This window comes from Tachyglossus aculeatus, chromosome 21 (genome assembly GCF_015852505.1).
Source record: "Tachyglossus aculeatus isolate mTacAcu1 chromosome 21, mTacAcu1.pri, whole genome shotgun sequence".
NCBI classification, from domain to species: Eukaryota; Metazoa; Chordata; class Mammalia; order Monotremata; family Tachyglossidae; genus Tachyglossus; species Tachyglossus aculeatus.
This window is the reverse complement of record NC_052086.1, coordinates 25,036,060-25,055,544: the sequence shown is the minus strand read 5'-3', so window position 1 is coordinate 25,055,544 and position 19,485 is coordinate 25,036,060. Positions and strand designations below refer to the sequence as shown.

At 42.3% G+C, this 19,485-nt stretch overlaps 1 protein-coding gene across 4 annotated transcripts in view; it reads right to left on the bottom strand.

Annotated features, from left to right (window-relative positions):
- CCDC62 (coiled-coil domain containing 62) overlaps positions 1–19,485 on the bottom strand; it is a 48,733-nt gene that overhangs the window by 22,787 nt on the left and 6,461 nt on the right. For 3 of the 4 annotated variants that reach the window (XM_038763666.1, XM_038763667.1, XM_038763668.1), the window contains exons 2-8: positions 13,042–13,234; positions 11,820–11,986; positions 9,116–9,217; positions 6,892–7,063; positions 6,068–6,169; positions 3,304–3,392; positions 1,070–1,185 (exon numbers count right to left, since the gene is read on the bottom strand). In XM_038763666.1, coding sequence (XP_038619594.1) covers positions 1,070–1,185; positions 3,304–3,392; positions 6,068–6,169; positions 6,892–7,063; positions 9,116–9,217; positions 11,820–11,986; positions 13,042–13,234 — 941 coding nt within the window. Of the gene's footprint in view, positions 1–1,069; positions 1,186–3,303; positions 3,393–6,067; positions 6,170–6,891; positions 7,064–9,115; positions 9,218–11,819; positions 11,987–12,639; positions 12,695–13,041; positions 13,235–19,485 lie in introns of those variants that run through there. The other variant, XM_038763669.1, reaches the window with a different exon arrangement.

The window sequence follows — 19,485 nt, the reverse complement described above, 5'->3', positions numbered from 1 at the left end:
ACTGTGTTCAACCCAATTTGCTTGTATCCACCCCAGCGCTTAGTACAGAGCCTAGCATGTAGTAAGCACTTAACAAATACCGTCACTATTAGTAGTAGTAGTAGTAGTATGCTCCTGGATGTAAATCACAAATATTAGAATTCAGAGTTCTAACAGTCCTTTGAGAAAAATGAAGGTCTCATAAGGATCCATAAAAAACCCATACTTCAAAATTCAACTTTATTCTAAGTAAAATACTATACCATGTCATATTATAACATAATATCATTATGAACAGTATGCTTACTCTAAGTAATATTCTTTGGACAAATGTATTCCAAAAATGTTTTGTGACCTAAGCAGATTAATAATAATAATAATAATAATAATAATGGCATTTGTTAAGCGCCTACTATGTGCAAAGCACTGTTCTAAGCGCTGGGGGGGATACAAGGTGATCAGGTTGTCCCACGTGGGGCTCACAGTCTTAATCCCCATTTTACAGATAAAGGTAACTGAGGCTCAGAGAAGTTAAATGACTTGTCCAAGGTCACACAGCAGGCATGTGGCGGAGCTGGGACTCGAACCCATGACCTCTGACTCCAAACCCCGTGCTCTTTCCACTGAGCCACGCTGCTTCTCTGTGAAATTGCATCAGTATCATAATTTGCTTAGTCCTTAACTTGCTACCTTATTTCCTAACTACATGTAAATCATTGAATTATATATCATACATCTGCATTATACATTTAGTACTGTACCTGAATTGACATCTAGAGGTTTAAAATGTAATTTACTGATAAAACTTTAAATAACTATCAGCTGGGTCTCGGAATAAAACCTTGGCATGTAGATGGCAGACATTCACTCATTACATGCACGCATTGTCTATAGCTGAATAAGGAAATAAGACGAACAAGTTACGAGGGTGGCTTTCATCAAGTCAATGGCTGAGGTAGGAGTAGAACTCTGAAATTCCATCCCCTCCCCAGAAAAACAGGTCTCACGACTATTTATGTTTACAGTGATAACTATGGCATGCTTTATCTCCTGAAATAAGAGCTCACACATCAACGGGCACCTCACTTACCTTGTTTCATGAACTTTTGAATCATGCACATTTGAGTCACATGCCTGCATTAACTCCTGAGAATTCTCCATGTTGAAATGGAGAAACTGCAGATCACTTTGCTGTTTTACATAGATCTGAACACAGATGTTTATAAAAGTCAGTAAAAGAACACAACTCTTCAGGTCTATAATTCGGCACATTACGACCAGAATACTAGCGTAAGGGAAATAGAAAATAATACGCTTACTTTTTCATACTCATTATTTACAGCAGCAAGTAATGTAAGCTCAAACCTTTAATTACAAAATCAAGACAATGTCTAACCCGGCTAAACGGAGGCTATACAATCATGCTTCAGAATATTTCCAAATTCAGTAGTAACATAGATAAAATCTGCCCTTTCCTCTCTATCCAAACTGCTACCATAGTAATCCAAGCACTTATTTTACTCTGCCTTGATTACTGTATCAGCCTTCTTGCCGACCTCCCTGCCTCCTGCCTCTCCCCACTCCAGTTCATACTCTGCTCAGCTGCCCAGATTATTTGTCTACAGAAATGTTCAGTCCACATTTCCCCATTCCTCAAGAACCTCCACTGGTAGCCCTCCAACTCCGCATCAAACAGAGACTCCTTACCATCGGCTTTAAAGCAATCAATCACCTTGCCCCCTCCTACCTCACCTCGCTACTCTCTTACTACAACCCAGCCTCTATACTTCGCTCTTCTAATGCCAACCTACTCACTGTACCTCAATCTCATGGAACGCCCTCCCTCCCCACACCCACCAAGTTAGCTCTCTTCCTCCCTTCAAAGCCCTACTGAGAGCTCACCTCCTCCAGGACTTCCCAGACTGAGCCCCCTCAATCAATCAATCAATCAATCAATCGTATTTATTGAGCGCTTACTGTGTGCACAGCACTGTACTAAGCTCCTTCCTCTCCCCCTCCCCCCCGCCTTACCTCCTTCCCCTCCCCACAACACCAATATATATGTATATATGTTTGTACATATTTATTACTCTATTTATTTTACTTGTACATATTTATTCTATTTACTTTATTTTGCTGATATGTTTTGTTTTGTTGTCTGTCTCCCCCTTCTACACTGTGAGCCCGCTGTTGGGTAGGGACCATCTCTAGATGTTGCCAACTTGGACTTCCCAAGCGCTTAGTGCAGTGCTCTGCACACAGTAAGCGCTCAATAAATATGATTGAATGAATGAATGAATGAATGAATCTATCTCACTGCTGACCTCTTCAGCGCTTAGAACAGTGCTTTGCACATAGTAAGCGCTTAATAAATGCCATTATATTATTACCCACACCCTGTCTCTGGCCTGGAACAGCCTCCCTCTTCATATAACAATAATAATGATAATAATAATAATGACAGTGGTATTTGTTAAGTGTTTACTATGTCCGCGGCACTGTTCTAAGCACTGCGGTGGATACAAGGAAATCTGGTTGGACACAGTCCCTATCCCACGTGGGGCTAACAGACTCAATCCCCATTTTACAGTGAGGTAACTGAGGCCTACAAAAGTGAATCTGGCAGACAATTACTCTTCCTACCTTAAAAGCCTTATTGAAGGCAGACTCTCATCCAAGAGGCTTTCCCTAGCTGAACCCTCATTTCCTCTTCTCCCACTCCCTTCTGCATCACCCTGATTTGCTCCCTTTAGTCACCTTCCTTCAGCCCCACTGCCCTTATGTACATATCTGTAATTCATTTATTTATATTAGTACCTGTCTCCTCCTCTAGACTGTACGCTAGTTGTGGGTAGGGAATGTGTCTACCAACTTTGTTACACTGTTATATTGTACTCTCCCAAGGGCTTGTAATTAATTAATTAATTAATGATGGCATTTGTTAAGTGCTTACTACGTGCAAAGCACTGTTCTAAGCGCTGGGGAGGATACAAGGTGATCAGGTTGTCCCACGTGGGGCTCACAGTCTTCATCCCCATTTTACAGATGAGGGAACTGAGGTACAGAGAAGTGAAGTGACTTGCCCAAAGTCACACAGCTGACAATTGGCGGAGCTGGGATTTGAACCCACGACCTCTGACTCCCAAGCCCGGGCTCTTTCCATTGAGCCACGCTGTGCAGTAAATACAATAAATATCACTGATTGATTAAGTAAAATGGTTTCCTCAATCATGGAATTTCTCCCATTTTTTATGTATTAATATACCCTCTTCATAGTTACACTGCTTTCAGAATTTATGAGCAAAGCCACAATTGAGGGAATACCTGTCGCAAATTATGCAGTTGGGTGTCTGTCCTCTCTTGCTTTGACTTTGCAATTTCAAGCAATTGTTCTTTCCTTTTTTCTCTTTCCCCTTTGCAAAAAAAAAAAATACATAAAATCATTCATTAGTCAATAAACAAGAGGCTCATTTCCAAAAGGTATTTTCTCAAATTTAAAAATTCTTCTGAAGATCAAGCAGGTGAATTGCACAAGCAGCAATGGCTAAAAACAGCAAGTCTGTTCAATTGGAATAATGGCTTGAATACACATTTATTTCTACTTAAAACTCCAAGACATCTTTAAATTCGTTCATTCATTCAATGGTATTTATTGAGCGCTTACTGTGTGCAGAGCACTGTACTAAGCGCTTGGAAAGTACAATTCGGCAACATATAGGGACGTTCCCTACCCAACAACGGGCTCACAGTCTAGAAGGGGGAGGCAGGCAACAAAACAAAACAAGGATACAGGTGTCAATACCATCAAAATAGATCAATAGACTTATAGCTATATACACATCATTAATAAAATAGAGTAATAAAAATGTACAAATATACACAAGTGCTGTGGGGAGGGGAAGGGGGAAGGGCAGAGGGAGGGAGTGGGGGCGATGGGGAGGGGTGAAGGAGCAGAGGAAAAGGGGAGCTCAGTCTGGGAAGGCCTCCTGGAGGAGGTGAGCTTCCTGGAGGAGGTGAGTAGGGGTTTGAAGAGAGCTAGTTTGGCGGATGGGTGGACAGAGGGCATTCCTGCTTCTAGTTAGTTCGCTATTTTTTTCTTCAATAATGACTTAGAAGTCCAAATATCAGCATTCTCCTCAAAATATGCCATAATACTTTTACTTACAAAAAGAAAGAACGCTATATTTCTCTTCCCAATATTTTTCACAGTTTCTGTAAATCTGTATTAAATCGTGGGCAACTTTCTTGAATACCATGGGACAAAAGGACACTGAAACAACCGTCCGGATTTTGCAACTAAGAGCCACCCCAATAATAGTAATAATACTTTAAAAATCTAAGCACTTGGAAGAGTACAACAGAATTAGTAGATATGATCCCTGCCTTCAAGGGGCATACAATCTAGTTGAGAAGACATAAACTAAAATCAACTACAGGGAAGAGGATGAAGGAAAGACGATATGTACAAGGGTTAAGTGATAGAATATGTTTGCAAGTGCTTTGGGAGGTTGAGAGAACTTAAATAGCATAAAAGTGCTTAGGTGGCATTTGGGGGAGACATAAACTGGGGAGATTAGAAATTAATGTCTCCTCCTCTAGACTGTAAACTCATTGTGGGCAGGGAATGTGTCTCCTAACTCTGTTGTGTTGAACCCTCCCAAGTGCTCAATATAGCCTGCACACGGAAAGTGCTCAAAAAATATCATTGTGGATGATAATGATCACGATGATGACACTGGGGAAAGGCCTCTTGGAGGAGATGTGATTTCAGAAGGGCTTTGAAAATGGACAGAGCTGTGGTCTGTTGAACTTGACGGGGGAGGGTCTGAGCAAGAAGTTGGTGGCAGGAAAGACCTGAATATATTCAATATTTCATCTACTTGCAACCAGGTTACAGTAACCTATCAATCGATCATATTTACTGAGCCTTTATTGCATGCAGAGCACTGTACCAAGTGCTTAGGAGCGTACAATAAGTAGCCACAATCTCTGCCCTTCAGGAGCTTACAGTTCAGTGTGGGAGATATTAAAATACATTAGAGGTAAGAGAAGCAACAGAGAATAAGGATATTTATATAAGGGCTGTGAGTACCTAATAATAATAATGATGATGACGGTATTTGTTAAGCGCTTACTACGTGCCAAGCACTGTTCTAAGCGCTGGAAAGAGTTTAGTGGGTGGGACTACGTGCTTGAGTGTGGCAGTAAGGAGGGAAAATAGGGAGGGGGGATGAGAGCTTAGTCAGGGAAGGCTTCTTGGAGAAGATCCAATCTTTGCAGCATTTTGAAGATGGTAGGTTAGATATGCAGGGGGAGGGAGTTCTAAGCAGGAGAGAATGCGTGAAATCCCGCACTTGTTTTTTGGTACTTCTCATTTCATCTGGAATTTACAAAAAGAAGACAATAAAGTACATGCCCTAGTAATTTTCTCTCCCTTCATTCATTAAATTGTATTTATTGAGCGCTTACTGTGTGCAGAGCACGGTACCAAGCGCTTGGGAAGTCCAAGTCGGCAACATATAGAGATGGTCCCTACCCAACAATGGGTGCACAGTCTAGGACGGGGAGACAGAGAACAAAACAGAACAAGTAGACAGGCAGCCTTCTTCGTGAAACTAATCCTGGCTCTACCACTTGTCTGCTGTGTGGCCTTGGGCAAGTCGCTTCACTTCTCCGTGCCTCAGTCATTTCATGTGTAAACTGGGGGTTGAGACTGTGAGCCCCACATGGGACAGGAACTGTGTCCAACTCGATCTGCTTTTATCCACTCCAGCGCTTTAGTATGGTGTCTGGCCCGTAGTGAGCACTTCACAAATACCATCGTCATCATCACCAAAATAAACATCCTTCATCATTAATGACTTGTGAATGAGTAAGATCTTTCAGCGAGAAAAAGAGATTCTAAAAGTTCTACTTTAGAAAGGGGTGTAATTTCTTATTACCTGCTAATCAAAGGGAGTTTGCGCTAGTAAAGAACAGAGCAATAATTAAACAAGTCAAAGGAACATCACGTGCCATATTGGGTCACATAATGAAAAGAACACCCTATGGAAACAGAGAGTCCCCTAAACAAGCTGTCTCCCCTTACCTGTAAAGATCAACTCATCATGCAAGCTACTCTTCTCTTGTTTGAGGCGAATGATCTCTTCTCTCTGCTCATTATTTTCTGCTATCTTTTCACTCAGGTCATCTTTAATCAAAATAAAAATAATCTATTTTTAGGTTGAAACAAAAACGCGGAGAGTACATGCCATTCTAAAACCTGCTTTCCTTTCTTAGACACAAGCGATGACCTCTTTTTTCATTCTCTGACTGTTCTTACCCAGGCTCATGGCCCATATAATGGTTTTATTGAGTCAGTTTCCAACAAGCGATCGCTGTAATATTTGGGCATCAACGGGGCAGTGCTTAAATCATTAAGACATTTGTTTTGATCACCTGTATTAAATACACATTTTTCACAATCACAAGAGAGTTTCTTTCCTAATGACTTGGCACAGTTGAAGAGGGGAGGACTTACGAGTCTCAATTAACCCAGCACCTTCTCGCCTAAACAGTGCTTACTACAGTGCTCTGCACACAGTAGGTGCTCAATAAATACCACTGACTTATTGATCTTAAATCTTTGCACTATTAAAATGTCATTTTTCAGAATAGGAAAATACATTTATGATACCTTAATTTTAAAGCCCAAACCAGAAAAAAATATTTACGTCTAGATTCAAACGTATCAACTAAAGACAATTTCAAATCATACTTAGATGAAAATCATTTCCCCCTCAACTGTTTGGATAAATATGAACTTCATTCCTTAAAAAAATCAAAATGGTACCTGAAAAATCCCTAGATAAAACTGACTAATGTGAGGTATAATGTGCAAATAAATCTTAAAATAATATAATTATTTCTTACCTCTCAGTTTATTCATTTCAAACTTTAGTGCCTTCAATTTCTGCTTATAATCTTGCTTTTCCTTGATAATACAGGATTCTACCACCTTGGCATCACACAAAGCGTGTTCTAGCAATTTAAATTTACTTGAACAGTCTACGATGTGATTGACAGCTTCAACTATATCTTTGTCCTGGAGAAAATTGCAAATTAGTTTAAATGTCAACTACCCAGATTTGGAGGATGTAAACTAGGAGAAGCCAATTTCCCAAGAGTGCTAACTGTAACCAAAATAGCTAATTGCGTTCTTACCTCTTACTTTAGAAAATATTCATTTAAAAATTCCTGAAGCCTTTAGGCAGAGCTCCCTCCTCCAGTACCAACTCAACTTGACTCAACTCAAATCACTTAACTTCTCTGTGCCTCAGTTCCCTCATCTGTAAAATGGGGATTAAGACGGTGAGCTCCATATGGGACAACCTGATCACTCTGAATCTACCCCAGTGCTTAGAACAGTGCTTGGCACATAGTAAATGCTTAACAAATACCATAATTATTGATTGCCAATACTTTGTACATTGGAAGTGAAAGTCTCACGCAGCAACAGTGAACTGGATCCAGGGCACAATCAATCAATCCATCAATCAATAGTACTTATTGAGCCTTTTTGTAATCTCTCCCAATGGGGTGCTGCATATCAATGATAATTCACTTGATCTATTTTGATGGTATTGACACCTGTCTCCTTGTTTTGTTTTGTTGCCTGTCTCCCCCTTCTAGACTGTGAACCCGTTATTGGGTAGGGACCGGCCCTATGTGTTGCCGAATTGTACTTTCCAAGCGCTTAGTACAGTGCTCTGCACACAGTAAGCGCTCAATAAATACCATTGAATGAATGAATGAATGAATGAGTGGCAGGCCACGGAGTCAACATCGCAGCCCCGCAGCCTGATGAAACCTGACGAAGGACGGCTCAGGGAGGGAGATACTGGTTGCTCTCTGTTTTGGAGACATCAGTCGTCAGTCAATCGTATTTAGTGGGTGCTTACTGTGTGCAGAGCACTGTCTTTCCTCATTTGAGCAGGAGCTGCCAGAGATTGGTTTCACTAGCAAACAGTTACTGCAGACTGGCCTCCTTCACCTCCCCAGAAGCAGAAGTCGGGCTGTATCAGCTGAAACAGGTGCTCTTGCTTGCATTTACCCTGCTCTAACACTCCGGATGTTTTCCAGCTCCAGGCTGCATTGTTTGTGGAGGGAAACTCTATCTTTCGTTATCTTTTTATGGGATTTTTTAAGCGCTTACTACGTGCCAGAAACCATACTAAGTGCTGGGGTAGATACAGCCTAACCAGGTTGGATACAGTCCATGTCTCACACGGGGCTCAGAGTCTTAATCCTCATTTTGCAGATGAGGTCAATAAAGCGTAGAGAAGTTAAGTAAGTCGTCCAAGGTCACGCAGCGGACAAGTGGTGGAGCCAGGATTAGAACCCAGGCTCTAGGCCATGTTACTTCACTTGTTCTTTGTTGTTTTCCGCATTTTGTTTTTTTCCTGGTATTCACAAGGAAGTGGAAAAGAACTCTCCCGCAATTCTTCCTAAGCCAACGAAATGCCACAGTGGTTTGCCAGACGGGGGAGGGCAAAGTGATGTCTGCTGCTGCTTTGAGGTCCCAGAGATATTCTGCACCCATTCTCCCGATGTGTGTTGCTGGGCACAGGACCACCACCACTACTGAACAACAATTCAAGCGTAAGTCCTGCTGACGGAAGGGCATTCCTTTCCCCTTCTTAGTCACTGGTATCTGAGCAACGCTCACCCAAGTGGAAAGGGAGCCAGAAAAGGTGGACTAGATTTGCATGGGCAAAGTATGCAACTACGCAGCTAGAGGTTCTCTCTCAGTGACACCCACATACCAAGACGATCTCCCTGTCAGCAACATCATCTTCAAACCTAAATACAGCTATTCTACGCCAGATTCAGCAGTGGAAGATGTGACATCTCTGGCTTATTAGGAAAATGATTGGATTTGACACCAATAATTTATTACAGTTCAATAAAAAGCAGAACCTGCTAATGAAAAGTTAAAATACCAATTTTTGGTTTCCTGTGATGGTGTTTTCACATTTTTACCAACAAATGTAGGGCAGTATTTACGTAATCATTCTGCCAACAATTTCACGGGGCCTAGCTCCAGCTGTATTTGTATTCAACAATAAATAAACTAGATTATCTGTGTCTAAGTTACCTTCAGTGAGATCATAGTAGTGAGTGTCTGTTCCCGAGCTTGTAACTGTCCTACTTGGGCTGAAAGGTCCATAACTGAACTGCTGAGATTATGATTTTTCCCCTGGAGGGAAAATAAAAAGAAAAAAACAGAAATTCATCTCTTGGGCCTTCATTACCACTATTACCTGTAGTAACCAATAAATTAAGCAATAGTAGATCGAACGCCTGTGTGCACGGCACCGTATTAAAAGTTTGGGAAAATACAAAAGAATTGGTGAACATGACTCCTGCCCTCAATTAATTTATACCATAGGGTGGGAAGCTAAACACTACAGTTGATTACAGATAGGAGTTAGAAGGAAAGGGGGAATACGAACATGAGCTGGTGCTCAAGTAATGGGAGAATGGTACACACATATGCCTTATGGGAGGGAGAATACTTAAGTGATTAAGTGGCAAGGAAGTGATGAAGCGGCGGTTGGGGAACTATAAATGGGAGAAATTAAAAATTAATTGGGGAAGGCCGCCTGGAGGAGATGTGATTTCAGAAGGGCTCTGGAGATCTATAGGATAGTCACGTTTAAAGAGAGAAAGAATTACAGGTAGGAGAGAGGCTGAAAGCTAGAGGTTGTCAGCAGGAAACATAAGAACAAGGCACAATAGGGTGGTTAACTTGAGAAAAAGGAAGCGTGTGAAGAGGAATGTATAGGGAGAACAGAGTGGATATGTCTGCTGTGTGACCTTGGGCAAGTCACTTAACTTCTCTGTGCCTCCGTTACTTCATCTGTCCATCTTCATCTCGTTACTTCCAGACTGTGAGCCCGCAGTTGGGTAGGGACCGTCTCTATATGCTGCAAACTTGTACTTCCCAAGCGCTTAGTACAGTGCTCTGCACACAGTAAGCGCTCAATAAATACGATTAAATGAATGAATGAATGAATCTGTAATATGGGGTTCGAGACTGTGAACCTTACGTACAGTGCTCTGCACACAGTAAGCGCTCAATAAATACGATTGATGATGACAGGGACTGTGTCCAACCCGATTTGCTTCGATCCACTCCAGTGCTTAGTAGCGTGTCTGGCACATAATAAGCACTTAACAAATACCATAATAATGATAATTATTACTCTGTAGGAGAGAAAAAGTGGACTGAATCCCTTAAAACCAGTGCCGAAGAGCTTCTGCTTGATGCAGAGTGGAATGGACAATCATTTGAGACTTCTGAGCAGTGGAGGGACCTGGGCAGGACCTGCAGCAGAAAAGCATGAACTGGAGAGGAGAGAGACTGCACGCAGGGAGAGTAGCAATAATCAAGTCGGGATTCGATGAGTGCTTATCCGATGTGGCGGCGGTTTGAAAGGAGAGGTAGGGGTGGGTCCTGGAAATGTTGTGGAGGAAAAACCGACAGGATTTGGTTATTGTCATCATCATCATCATCATCAATCGTATTTATTGAGCGCTTACTGTGTGCAGAGCACTGTACTAAGCGCTTGGGAAGTACAAGTTGGCAACATATGCCAACTTATGCAAACCTGTCAACATGGGGGTCAAAGTAGAGGGATAATGCCAAGGTTGCAGGCTCCCGATAGGGGAAGGATGGTGCCAACTGACTCTCGATCTTGTCAATCTTGCCGCTGACTCTCTGCAACAATCCTCCCTCTGGCTTGGAGCTCCTTCCCCCTTCATATCCTACAGACCGCTACTCTCCTCCCCTTTCAAAGCCCTCCTAAATCACAACTCCTCCAGGATGCCTTCCCCGACTAAGACCTCATTTCCTCTACCTGCCCTCCCTTCCACGCTTCCTATGCACCTGGATCGCAGCGTGGCTCAGTGGAAAGAGCCCGGGCTTTGGAGTCACAGGTCATGGGTTCGAATCCTGGCTCCACCAATTGTCAGCTGTGTGACTTTGGGCAAGTCACTTCACTTCTCTGGGCCTCATCCGTAAAATGGGGATGAAGACTGTGGGCCCCCCGTGGGCCAACCCGATCACCTTGTAACCACCCCAGCGCTTAGAACAGTGCTTTGCACATCGTAAGCGCTTAATAAATGCCATTATTACTATTACCTGATATTCATCCCACGTTCAGTCCCACAGTTCTTACATACATATTCTTATACTCTGTCATTTTCCCTCTGTAATTTATTTTAATGCTTGTAACCCCCTTTAGACTCTCAGACTGCAAAATTCTTGTGGGCAGGGATCAAGTCTACCAACTCCATTGATTTGTACTTTCCCAATTGCTTAGTCTAGTGCTCTAGACAATCCCTACCCAACAACGGGCTCACAGTCTAGAAGGGGGAGACAGACAACAAAACAAGCAGACAGGTGTCAATACCATCAAAATAGATCAATAGAATTATAGATATATGCGCATCATTAATAAAATCGGGTAAGAAATATGCACAAATATATACAAGTGCTGTGGGGAGGGGAAGAGGTAGGGCAGAGGGAGGGAGTGGGGGCAATGGGGAGGGGAGGAGGAGCAGAGGAAAAGGGGGGGCTCAGTCTGGGAAGGCCTCCTGGAGGAAATGAGCTCTCAGTAGGGCTCTATGTTTTCCCATTTGTGTATTACACTGCTCAGCACATAGTAACCACTTAATAAATACCATTACTAATTTTTGGAAATGTATTTTTAAAGGAACGTGACTTTAAATACACACTGCACTGACCTAAATACATACAATTTGTACTCCTCAATTTTAAACATCATGTAACCTACTTCAAGTTCCTCACAGCGGAGAGAGGCACCTGCTGCTTTCTCAGCCAGTTCTTGTAGCTGCATTTGAGTCGATTCAAGAACCACCTGGCGATCATTCTGCTGGGATTCAAGAATTTTTATTCTTTTTGTAAGTGTCCTGATAATTTCGCTTCTCTTGTGTAGTTCATCTGAGGGAAATGAAAGCAAGGCTTGGTGAACTAGCTAATAACTTGAAAGTGTACTAACTTCAAAACTAGTGGTTAAAAGGGCAAAGGAACTAAAACATTTAAAAAAAATTTAAAATTTTTATCTCGATCGGTCCAATAGATGTAATTTTGTCAACCACGTGTCTTCTTAATTAATTATTCAATCAATGGTATTTCATTCAATCACATTTATCGAGCACTTACTGTGTGCAAAGCACTGTACTACATGCTTGCGAGAGCACAATAAAACAGAGTTAGAAGACATGTTCCTTGCCCACAACGAGCCTACTTAGTTTTACATCCTTAAAAATGATAAGCTGTCACTCAATCAGTGGTATTTACTGGGCACTGAACACTGTAGTAAGCACTTGGGAAAGTACAATACAGTTGGTACTCACAACCCCTTCCCACAAAAAACTTAACAGCCTACAAGCTACAGAGCTAAGCATGAGAAATATAATTCTTTTGTACACTGAAATTCTGGATATGTGGGGAAAACACTACAATCATCTCAGTAAAATTTAGGTACTCATCGTGAATATGAACAGACTATTAAATCAATCATTTTACAAAAGGAAACATTTCAGGAATGTCAGTATAAATCTAAGTTGTAAAGTCGCTATTAGAATACATACCCTTCTTTAGGTTCTACAGTGCTTTTCTCCACACTTTTATTATTTCCACACCCATCTAGTGATCATGGAAGGGGTTCAGTCAATAAGAGAGCATTGGCAGAACGACACGGAAAAAAGAAATCATGTGAAGGACAGTTCTTATACTGAAGGAGATTTTTGCGACACGGAAAAAAGAAATCACGTGAAGGACAGTCCTTATACTGAAGGAGGTTTTTGCGAGGACTCAGGATCACGAAGGAATTGTGATTGGAAAATAAAATGACTGTTTCCAATGAGTTAGGACTAAATTAACCACATCACGGTCACAGTTATTGAGCTAATTCAAGAACACGGAGAGTGGTTAAAAAGAAGTAACACAACTGTGCTTGAAATCGTGCTGTGCAGTTTGGAGTAGGTACTCACTTTCTAATTTGCTACATCGTTCTTCCAAAGTCAACACTTTCTGCCGATCACCCTCCCAAGATAGTTGCTGTCTTTGATGCTCTGCGACCATACCATTGAGTTCTTTATCTCGATCTTTTAATTCCCCAATCAACAGCTGCAGTTCTTTCCTCTGTTTCTCAATAGTGGCAGTCTCAAGTATTGAACTGAGGTTCTGTGACAAAGAAAATGGCTTGACAATGCAAAAAATACTACGCAAAGACAAATCTTACAATAAAACTGAACCAAAAGATATCGCAGTGCTCTACTTGCTTCTAGTTTTTTTAATAAAAAGTGAAATAGTTCAAGTAAAAATGAAAAAATGCCACATAGGTTCCCATCTACAATTCCCAAAGGTATAACACTTTTTAAAAGAAAAATGTATTCTCGCTGAATGATCTATTGTATCTAAATCCGTGTACTGTCCCCTCATATTTTATTTATTTAATTTATTTAATTATATTTGTTAAGCGCTTCCTATTTGCCAAGCACTGGAATAGACAGATGTTAATCAGTCTAGACACAGTCCACGCCCCGATGTGGGACTCACAGTCTTAATCCCCATTTTACAGACGACGTAACTGAGGCACAGGGCCATTAAGTGACTTAGCAGTGGCTATGCTGCTTCTCTGGATCAAATTTCTGAGTCAAAGTGTACCAGGCAATATAAAATAATGCAAAGGTGGGCAAATTAAATTTTAAATTGGTAAGGAAAACTAAATGAGTAATATTTTATTATATGATCTGGTAAAATATAACTAAATAAAAACCACACTGGATGCAAAGACAGCTTACAAAAATTTAATGAAGTTGAGGATTAGCTCATCAATAGCTTTTAACTGCTAATGACATTTGTAGGACTAAGACTCCGGTCGACACTGCTCTAAATTTGATATAATCGATTAATTTTTTATGGTTTCTTTTAAGCACCTATGTGCCAAGCACTATACTAAGCGTTGGGGTAGGTACAAGATAATCAGGTTGGACACAGTCCATGTCCCATATAATAATGATGGCATTTGTTAAGCACTTACTATGTGCCAAGCACTGTTTTAAGTGCTGACATGGGGCTTATAGTCTTAATCCCCATTTTACAGGAGAGACACCCGAGGCAGAGAGCAGTTAAATAATCATCATCATCAATCGTATTTATTGAGCATTTACTGTGAGCAGAGCACTGGACTTAGCGCTTGGGAAGTACAAGTTGGCAACATATAGAGACAGTCCCTACCCAACAGTGGGCTCACAGTCTAAAAGGGGGAGACGGAGAACAAAACCAAACATACTAACAAAATAAAATAAATAGAATAGATATGTAAAAGTAAAATAAATAGAGTAATAAATATAAATGACTTGCCCAAGGTCACCCAGCAGACAAGTGGCAGAGTCAGAATTAGAAACCAGGTCCTCTGCCTCCTTAGGTCCATGCTCTTTCCACTAGGCCACACTGCTTCTCTAATCATTATTAATAATAATAATAATAATAATATTGGCATTTGTTAAGTGCTTACTATGTGCCAAGCACTCTTCTAAGTGCTGGGGGAGATACAAGGTCATCAGGTTTTCCCATGTGGGGCTCACAGGCTTCATCCCCATTTGACAGATGAGGTCACTGAGGCCCAGAGAAGTGAAGTGACTTACCCAAGGTCACACAGCTGACAAGTGGTGGAGCTAGGATTGGAACCCACCACCTCTGACTCCCAAACCTGGGCTCTTTCCACTAAAGCCACGACCATTAATCAATGAATTATTACTGAGTGCCTACTAAGTGCTAGACACTGTACTCAGCACCTGGAAAACAACAACAATAGCAAGCAGTGTGGCCTAGTGGAAAGAGCACTGACCTGGAAATCAGAGCATCTGAGTTCTAAACCTGGCTGTGCTACTTGTTCGCTGGGTGGCCTTGGGAAAGTCAATTAACTACTCTGTGCCTCAGTTTCCTCATCTGTAAAATGGGGATTAAATCCTATTCCCTCCTACCTAAACTGTGAGGCCCGGCAGGACAGGGACTCTGTCCCACCTGATTCATTTACATCTACCCCTGCATTTCCACTAGTGTTTGGCACAGAGAAAGAGCTTAACAAATGCCATTAAAATACAAAGAAAGAAAAAAGATACATGTTCCCTGTCCTCAGGGATTTATCATTACTGTGTGCAGAGCACTGTACTAAGCGCTTGGGAAGTACAAGTCGGCCACACATAGAGACAGTCCCTACCCAACAGAGGGCTCACAGTCTAGAAGGGGGAGACAGAGAACAAAACCAAACATACTAACAAAATAAAATAGAATAGATATGTACAAGTAAGATAAATAATGAGGATAAAGCAGGAAGTAGTTCAAATACACCTGGTTGAAACCCACGAATAATGGAATCAATCAATCAATCAATCGTATTTATTGAGTGCTTACTGTATGCAGAGCACTGTACTAAGCGCTTGGGAAATCCAAGTTGGCAACATGTAGAGACAGTCCCTACCCAACAGTGGGCTCACAGTCTAAAAGGGGGAGACAGGGAACAAACCAAACATACTAACAAAATAAAATAAATAGAATAGATATGTACAAGTAAAATAAATAGAGTAATAAATATGTAGAAACATATACACATATATACAGGAATGACTAGATAAGCCATATGAAGGCATAAACATATACTACAGTAAACCATTTAAATTGTATATAAATAATTAAAACAATTTAAATTGGACTTTTTCCATTTTGATTCTGGCTCTTTCCCATCACAATTCAACACCATCCTTCGTACCTCCGAAGCCTGCAATCGCAATATTGTCCTCGCTTCCTCTCCGCTTTCCAACTCTCACACTCCGCCCTGTCCCTAAACCATGTCAATTTTCCCTCCACATCTGGGGTCTGACCCTACTTTGGCATCCAAAGGACCTCCACCCCTGTAACATCATGGCTAGAATGCTGCATCAGCCTCCTCTCTGGGCTCCCTGCCTCCCCTCTCCAGTCCATACTATTCTGCCCAGAAAATAATTGTGGTATTTGTTAAGCGCTTACTCTGATTCAAGCACTGTACTAAGCACTGGGGTGGTTACAAGCAAATTGAGTTGGACACAGTCCCTGTCCCACATGCCCACATGGGGCTTCCAGGCTCAATCCTCAATTTACAGATGAGGTAACTGAGCCACAGAGAATCAATCGATCGTATTTATTGAGCGCTTACTGTGTGCAGAGCACTGGACTAAGCGCTTGGGAAGTACAGGTCGGCAACACATAGAGGCAGTCCCTACCCAACAGAGGGCTCACAGTCTAGAAGGGGGAGACAGAGAACAAAACAAAGCATACTAACAAAATAAAATCGAATAGATATGTACAAGTAAGATAAATAAATAAATAAATAAATAAATAAATAAATAAATAGAGTAATAAATATGTGCAAACATATGTACATACATACAGGCCCTACTGGGAGCTCACCTCCTCCAGGAGGCCTTCCCAGACTGAGCCCCTTCCCTCCTCTTCCCCTCGTCCCCCTCTTCATCACCCCCATCTTACCTCCTTCCCTTCCCCACAGCACCTTTATATATGTATATATGTTTGTACATATTTATTACTCTATTTATTTATTTATTTTACTTGTACATATCTATTCTATTTATTTTATTTTGCTAGTTTGTTTGGTTTTGTTCTCTGTCTCCCCCTTTTAGACTGTGAGCCCACTGTTGGGCAGGGACCGTCTCTATATGTTGCCAATTTGTACTTCCCAAACGCTTAGTACAGTGCTCTGCACACAGTAAGCGCTCAATAAATACGATTGATGATGATGATGATATATACAGGAGAAGAGAAGAGAAGTTACTTGCCCAAGGCCACATGGCAGACAAATGGCAGAGCTGGGATAAGAACCCATGACCCTCTGACACCGGAGGCCCGTGGTCTATCCACTAAAATTTTCCTACCACACTGTTCTCCTCATGCCGCTGGACTTCTCAAAAATTCTCATTGGTAGTAGTAGTAATAGTGTTATAGTGTTTAGTCTGTGCAGAGCACTGAATTACACACGGGAAGAGATTACATAGATAGGAACTGCACATGGTCCAGCTCCTTGGGGGGCATTTGAGAGTTTAAGTGGGAGAAGGGACTGGAGACGGACACATCGGGAACGATGAAACAGTCAAACACACACACACATGTACACACACAAATGCACACCATAAAAACAAAATCAGGAGGGGGAAGTAGCTAGAGGGGCAGGGTCTCCGGCTCCTCTGGGCTCAGTTCAGGGCCCACCCGCAGCCACCAATCTTCCTAGGGTTTTGTGGAGGCCTCATGCTGAGGGTGAGTGTAGGAGCGCTTAGTCCAGTGCCAAGCGCTTAGTCCAGTGCTCTGCACACAGTAAGCGCTCAATAAATACGATTGAATGAATGAGCAGCTTTTATTCCTGTCCCAGAGGACCCAGAGCATGCTGAGAGAAGGGGCCCTCAACCGTGGGAGGGAAGGCGGCAGTTTCCATGGATGCTTTCCTTGGTGGTGACGGGGGATATTTGCAAGGCTCGTATCTCCTCCTGCCTTCAGGACATCTCCATCTGGATGTCTGCCTGCCATCTAAAACTCAACATATCCAAGACTGAGCTCCTTATGTTCCCTCCGAAACCCTGTCCTCTCCCTGACTTTCCATTCCCGTCACTGTGGACGGCACTACCATCCTTCCTGTCTCACAAGCCCATAACCTTGGTGTCATCGTTGACTCCGCTCTCTCATTCAAGAAGCAGCGTGGCTCAGTGGAAAAAGTCCGTGCTTTGGAGTCAGAGGTTATGGGTTCAAATCCCAGCTCCGCCAGTTGTCAGCTGTGTGACCTTGGGCAAGTCACTTAACTTCTCTGGGCCTCAGTGACCTCATCTGTAAAATGGGGATTAAGCCCGTGAGCCCCTCGTGGGACAACCTGATCACCTTGTAACCTCCCCAGCGCTTAGAACAGTGCTTTGCACATAGTAAGCGCTTAATAAATGCCATCATCATTATTATTATTCACCCCACACATCCAATCCGTCATCAAAACCTGCCGGTCTCACCTCCACAACATCGCCAAGATCCGCCCTTTCCTCTCCATCCAAACCGCTACCTTGCTGGTTGAATCTCTCATCCTATCCCGACTGGATTATTGCATCAGCCTCCTTTCTGATCACCCATCCTCCTGTCTCTCCCCACTTCAGCCTATACTTCACTCTGCTGCCCGGATTATCTTTGTACAGAAACGCTCTGGGCATGTCACTCCCCTCCTCAAAAATCTCCAGTGGTTGCCTGTCAACCTACGAATCAAGCAAAAACTCCTCACTCTCTGCTTCAAGGCTGTCCATCCCCTGGCCCCCTCCTACCTCACCTCCCTTCTCTCCTTCTCCAGCCCAGCCCGCACCCTCCGCTCTTCTGCCGCCGCTAACCTCCTCACTGGGCCTCGTTCTCACTTGTCCTGCTGTCAACCCCTGGCCCCCGTCCTTCCTCTGGCCTGGAATGCCCTCCCTCCACACATCCGCCAAACCAGCTCTCTTCAACCCTCTAAAGCCCTACTAAAAGCTCACCCCCTCCAGGAGGCCTTCCCAGACTGAGCCCCCTTTTTTCCTCCCCTCCCCTCATCACCCCCCTCCCCTTCTCCCTTCCACTCCCCACAGCATTTGTATATATTTCTACATATTTATTACTTTACTTATTTATTTAAAATATTTTATGTGTACATACTGTATTTTATTAATGATGTGTACATAGCTATAATTCTATTTATTCTGGTAGCATTGATCATCATCATCAATCGTATTTATTGAGCACTTACTATGTGCAGAGCACTGTTTGATACCTGATAGCATTGATACCTGTCTACTTGTTTTGTTTTGCTGTCTGTCTCCCCCTTCTAGACTGTGAGCCCGCTGTTGGGTAGGGACCGTCTCTACATGTTGCCGATTGGTACTTCCCAAGAGCTTAGTCCACTGCTCTGCACACAGTAAGCGCTCAATAAATACGATTGAATGAATGAATGAAGGAACCTGAAGGCATGCTTGGAGTAGCTTTTCGTAGTAGAAGTAATAGTATTTATTAAGTGTTTACTGTAGGCAAGAGCACTGTACTAGGCATTAGAAGAAAATAAACAAATGGAATCAATCAATCGTATTTATTGAGCACTTACTATGTGCAGAGCACTGTACTAAGCGCTTGGGAAGTACAAATTGGCAACATATAGAGACAGTCCCTACCCAACATTGGGCTCACAGTCTAAAAGGGGGAGACAGAGAAAAAAAAAAAAAAGGAAATTAGACATGGTCCACTTGGAGCAGAAATTCCAGACCATTGGCTTTAAAAGGAGCTACGTCAGCTCTCTCTCTCTTATTTAACAATTCTTTTCTCCTATACAGCTCAAATTCTTCTTTGCTCTCAAACTATCCTAATCACTGTATCTTGTTCTCATGTTTCTC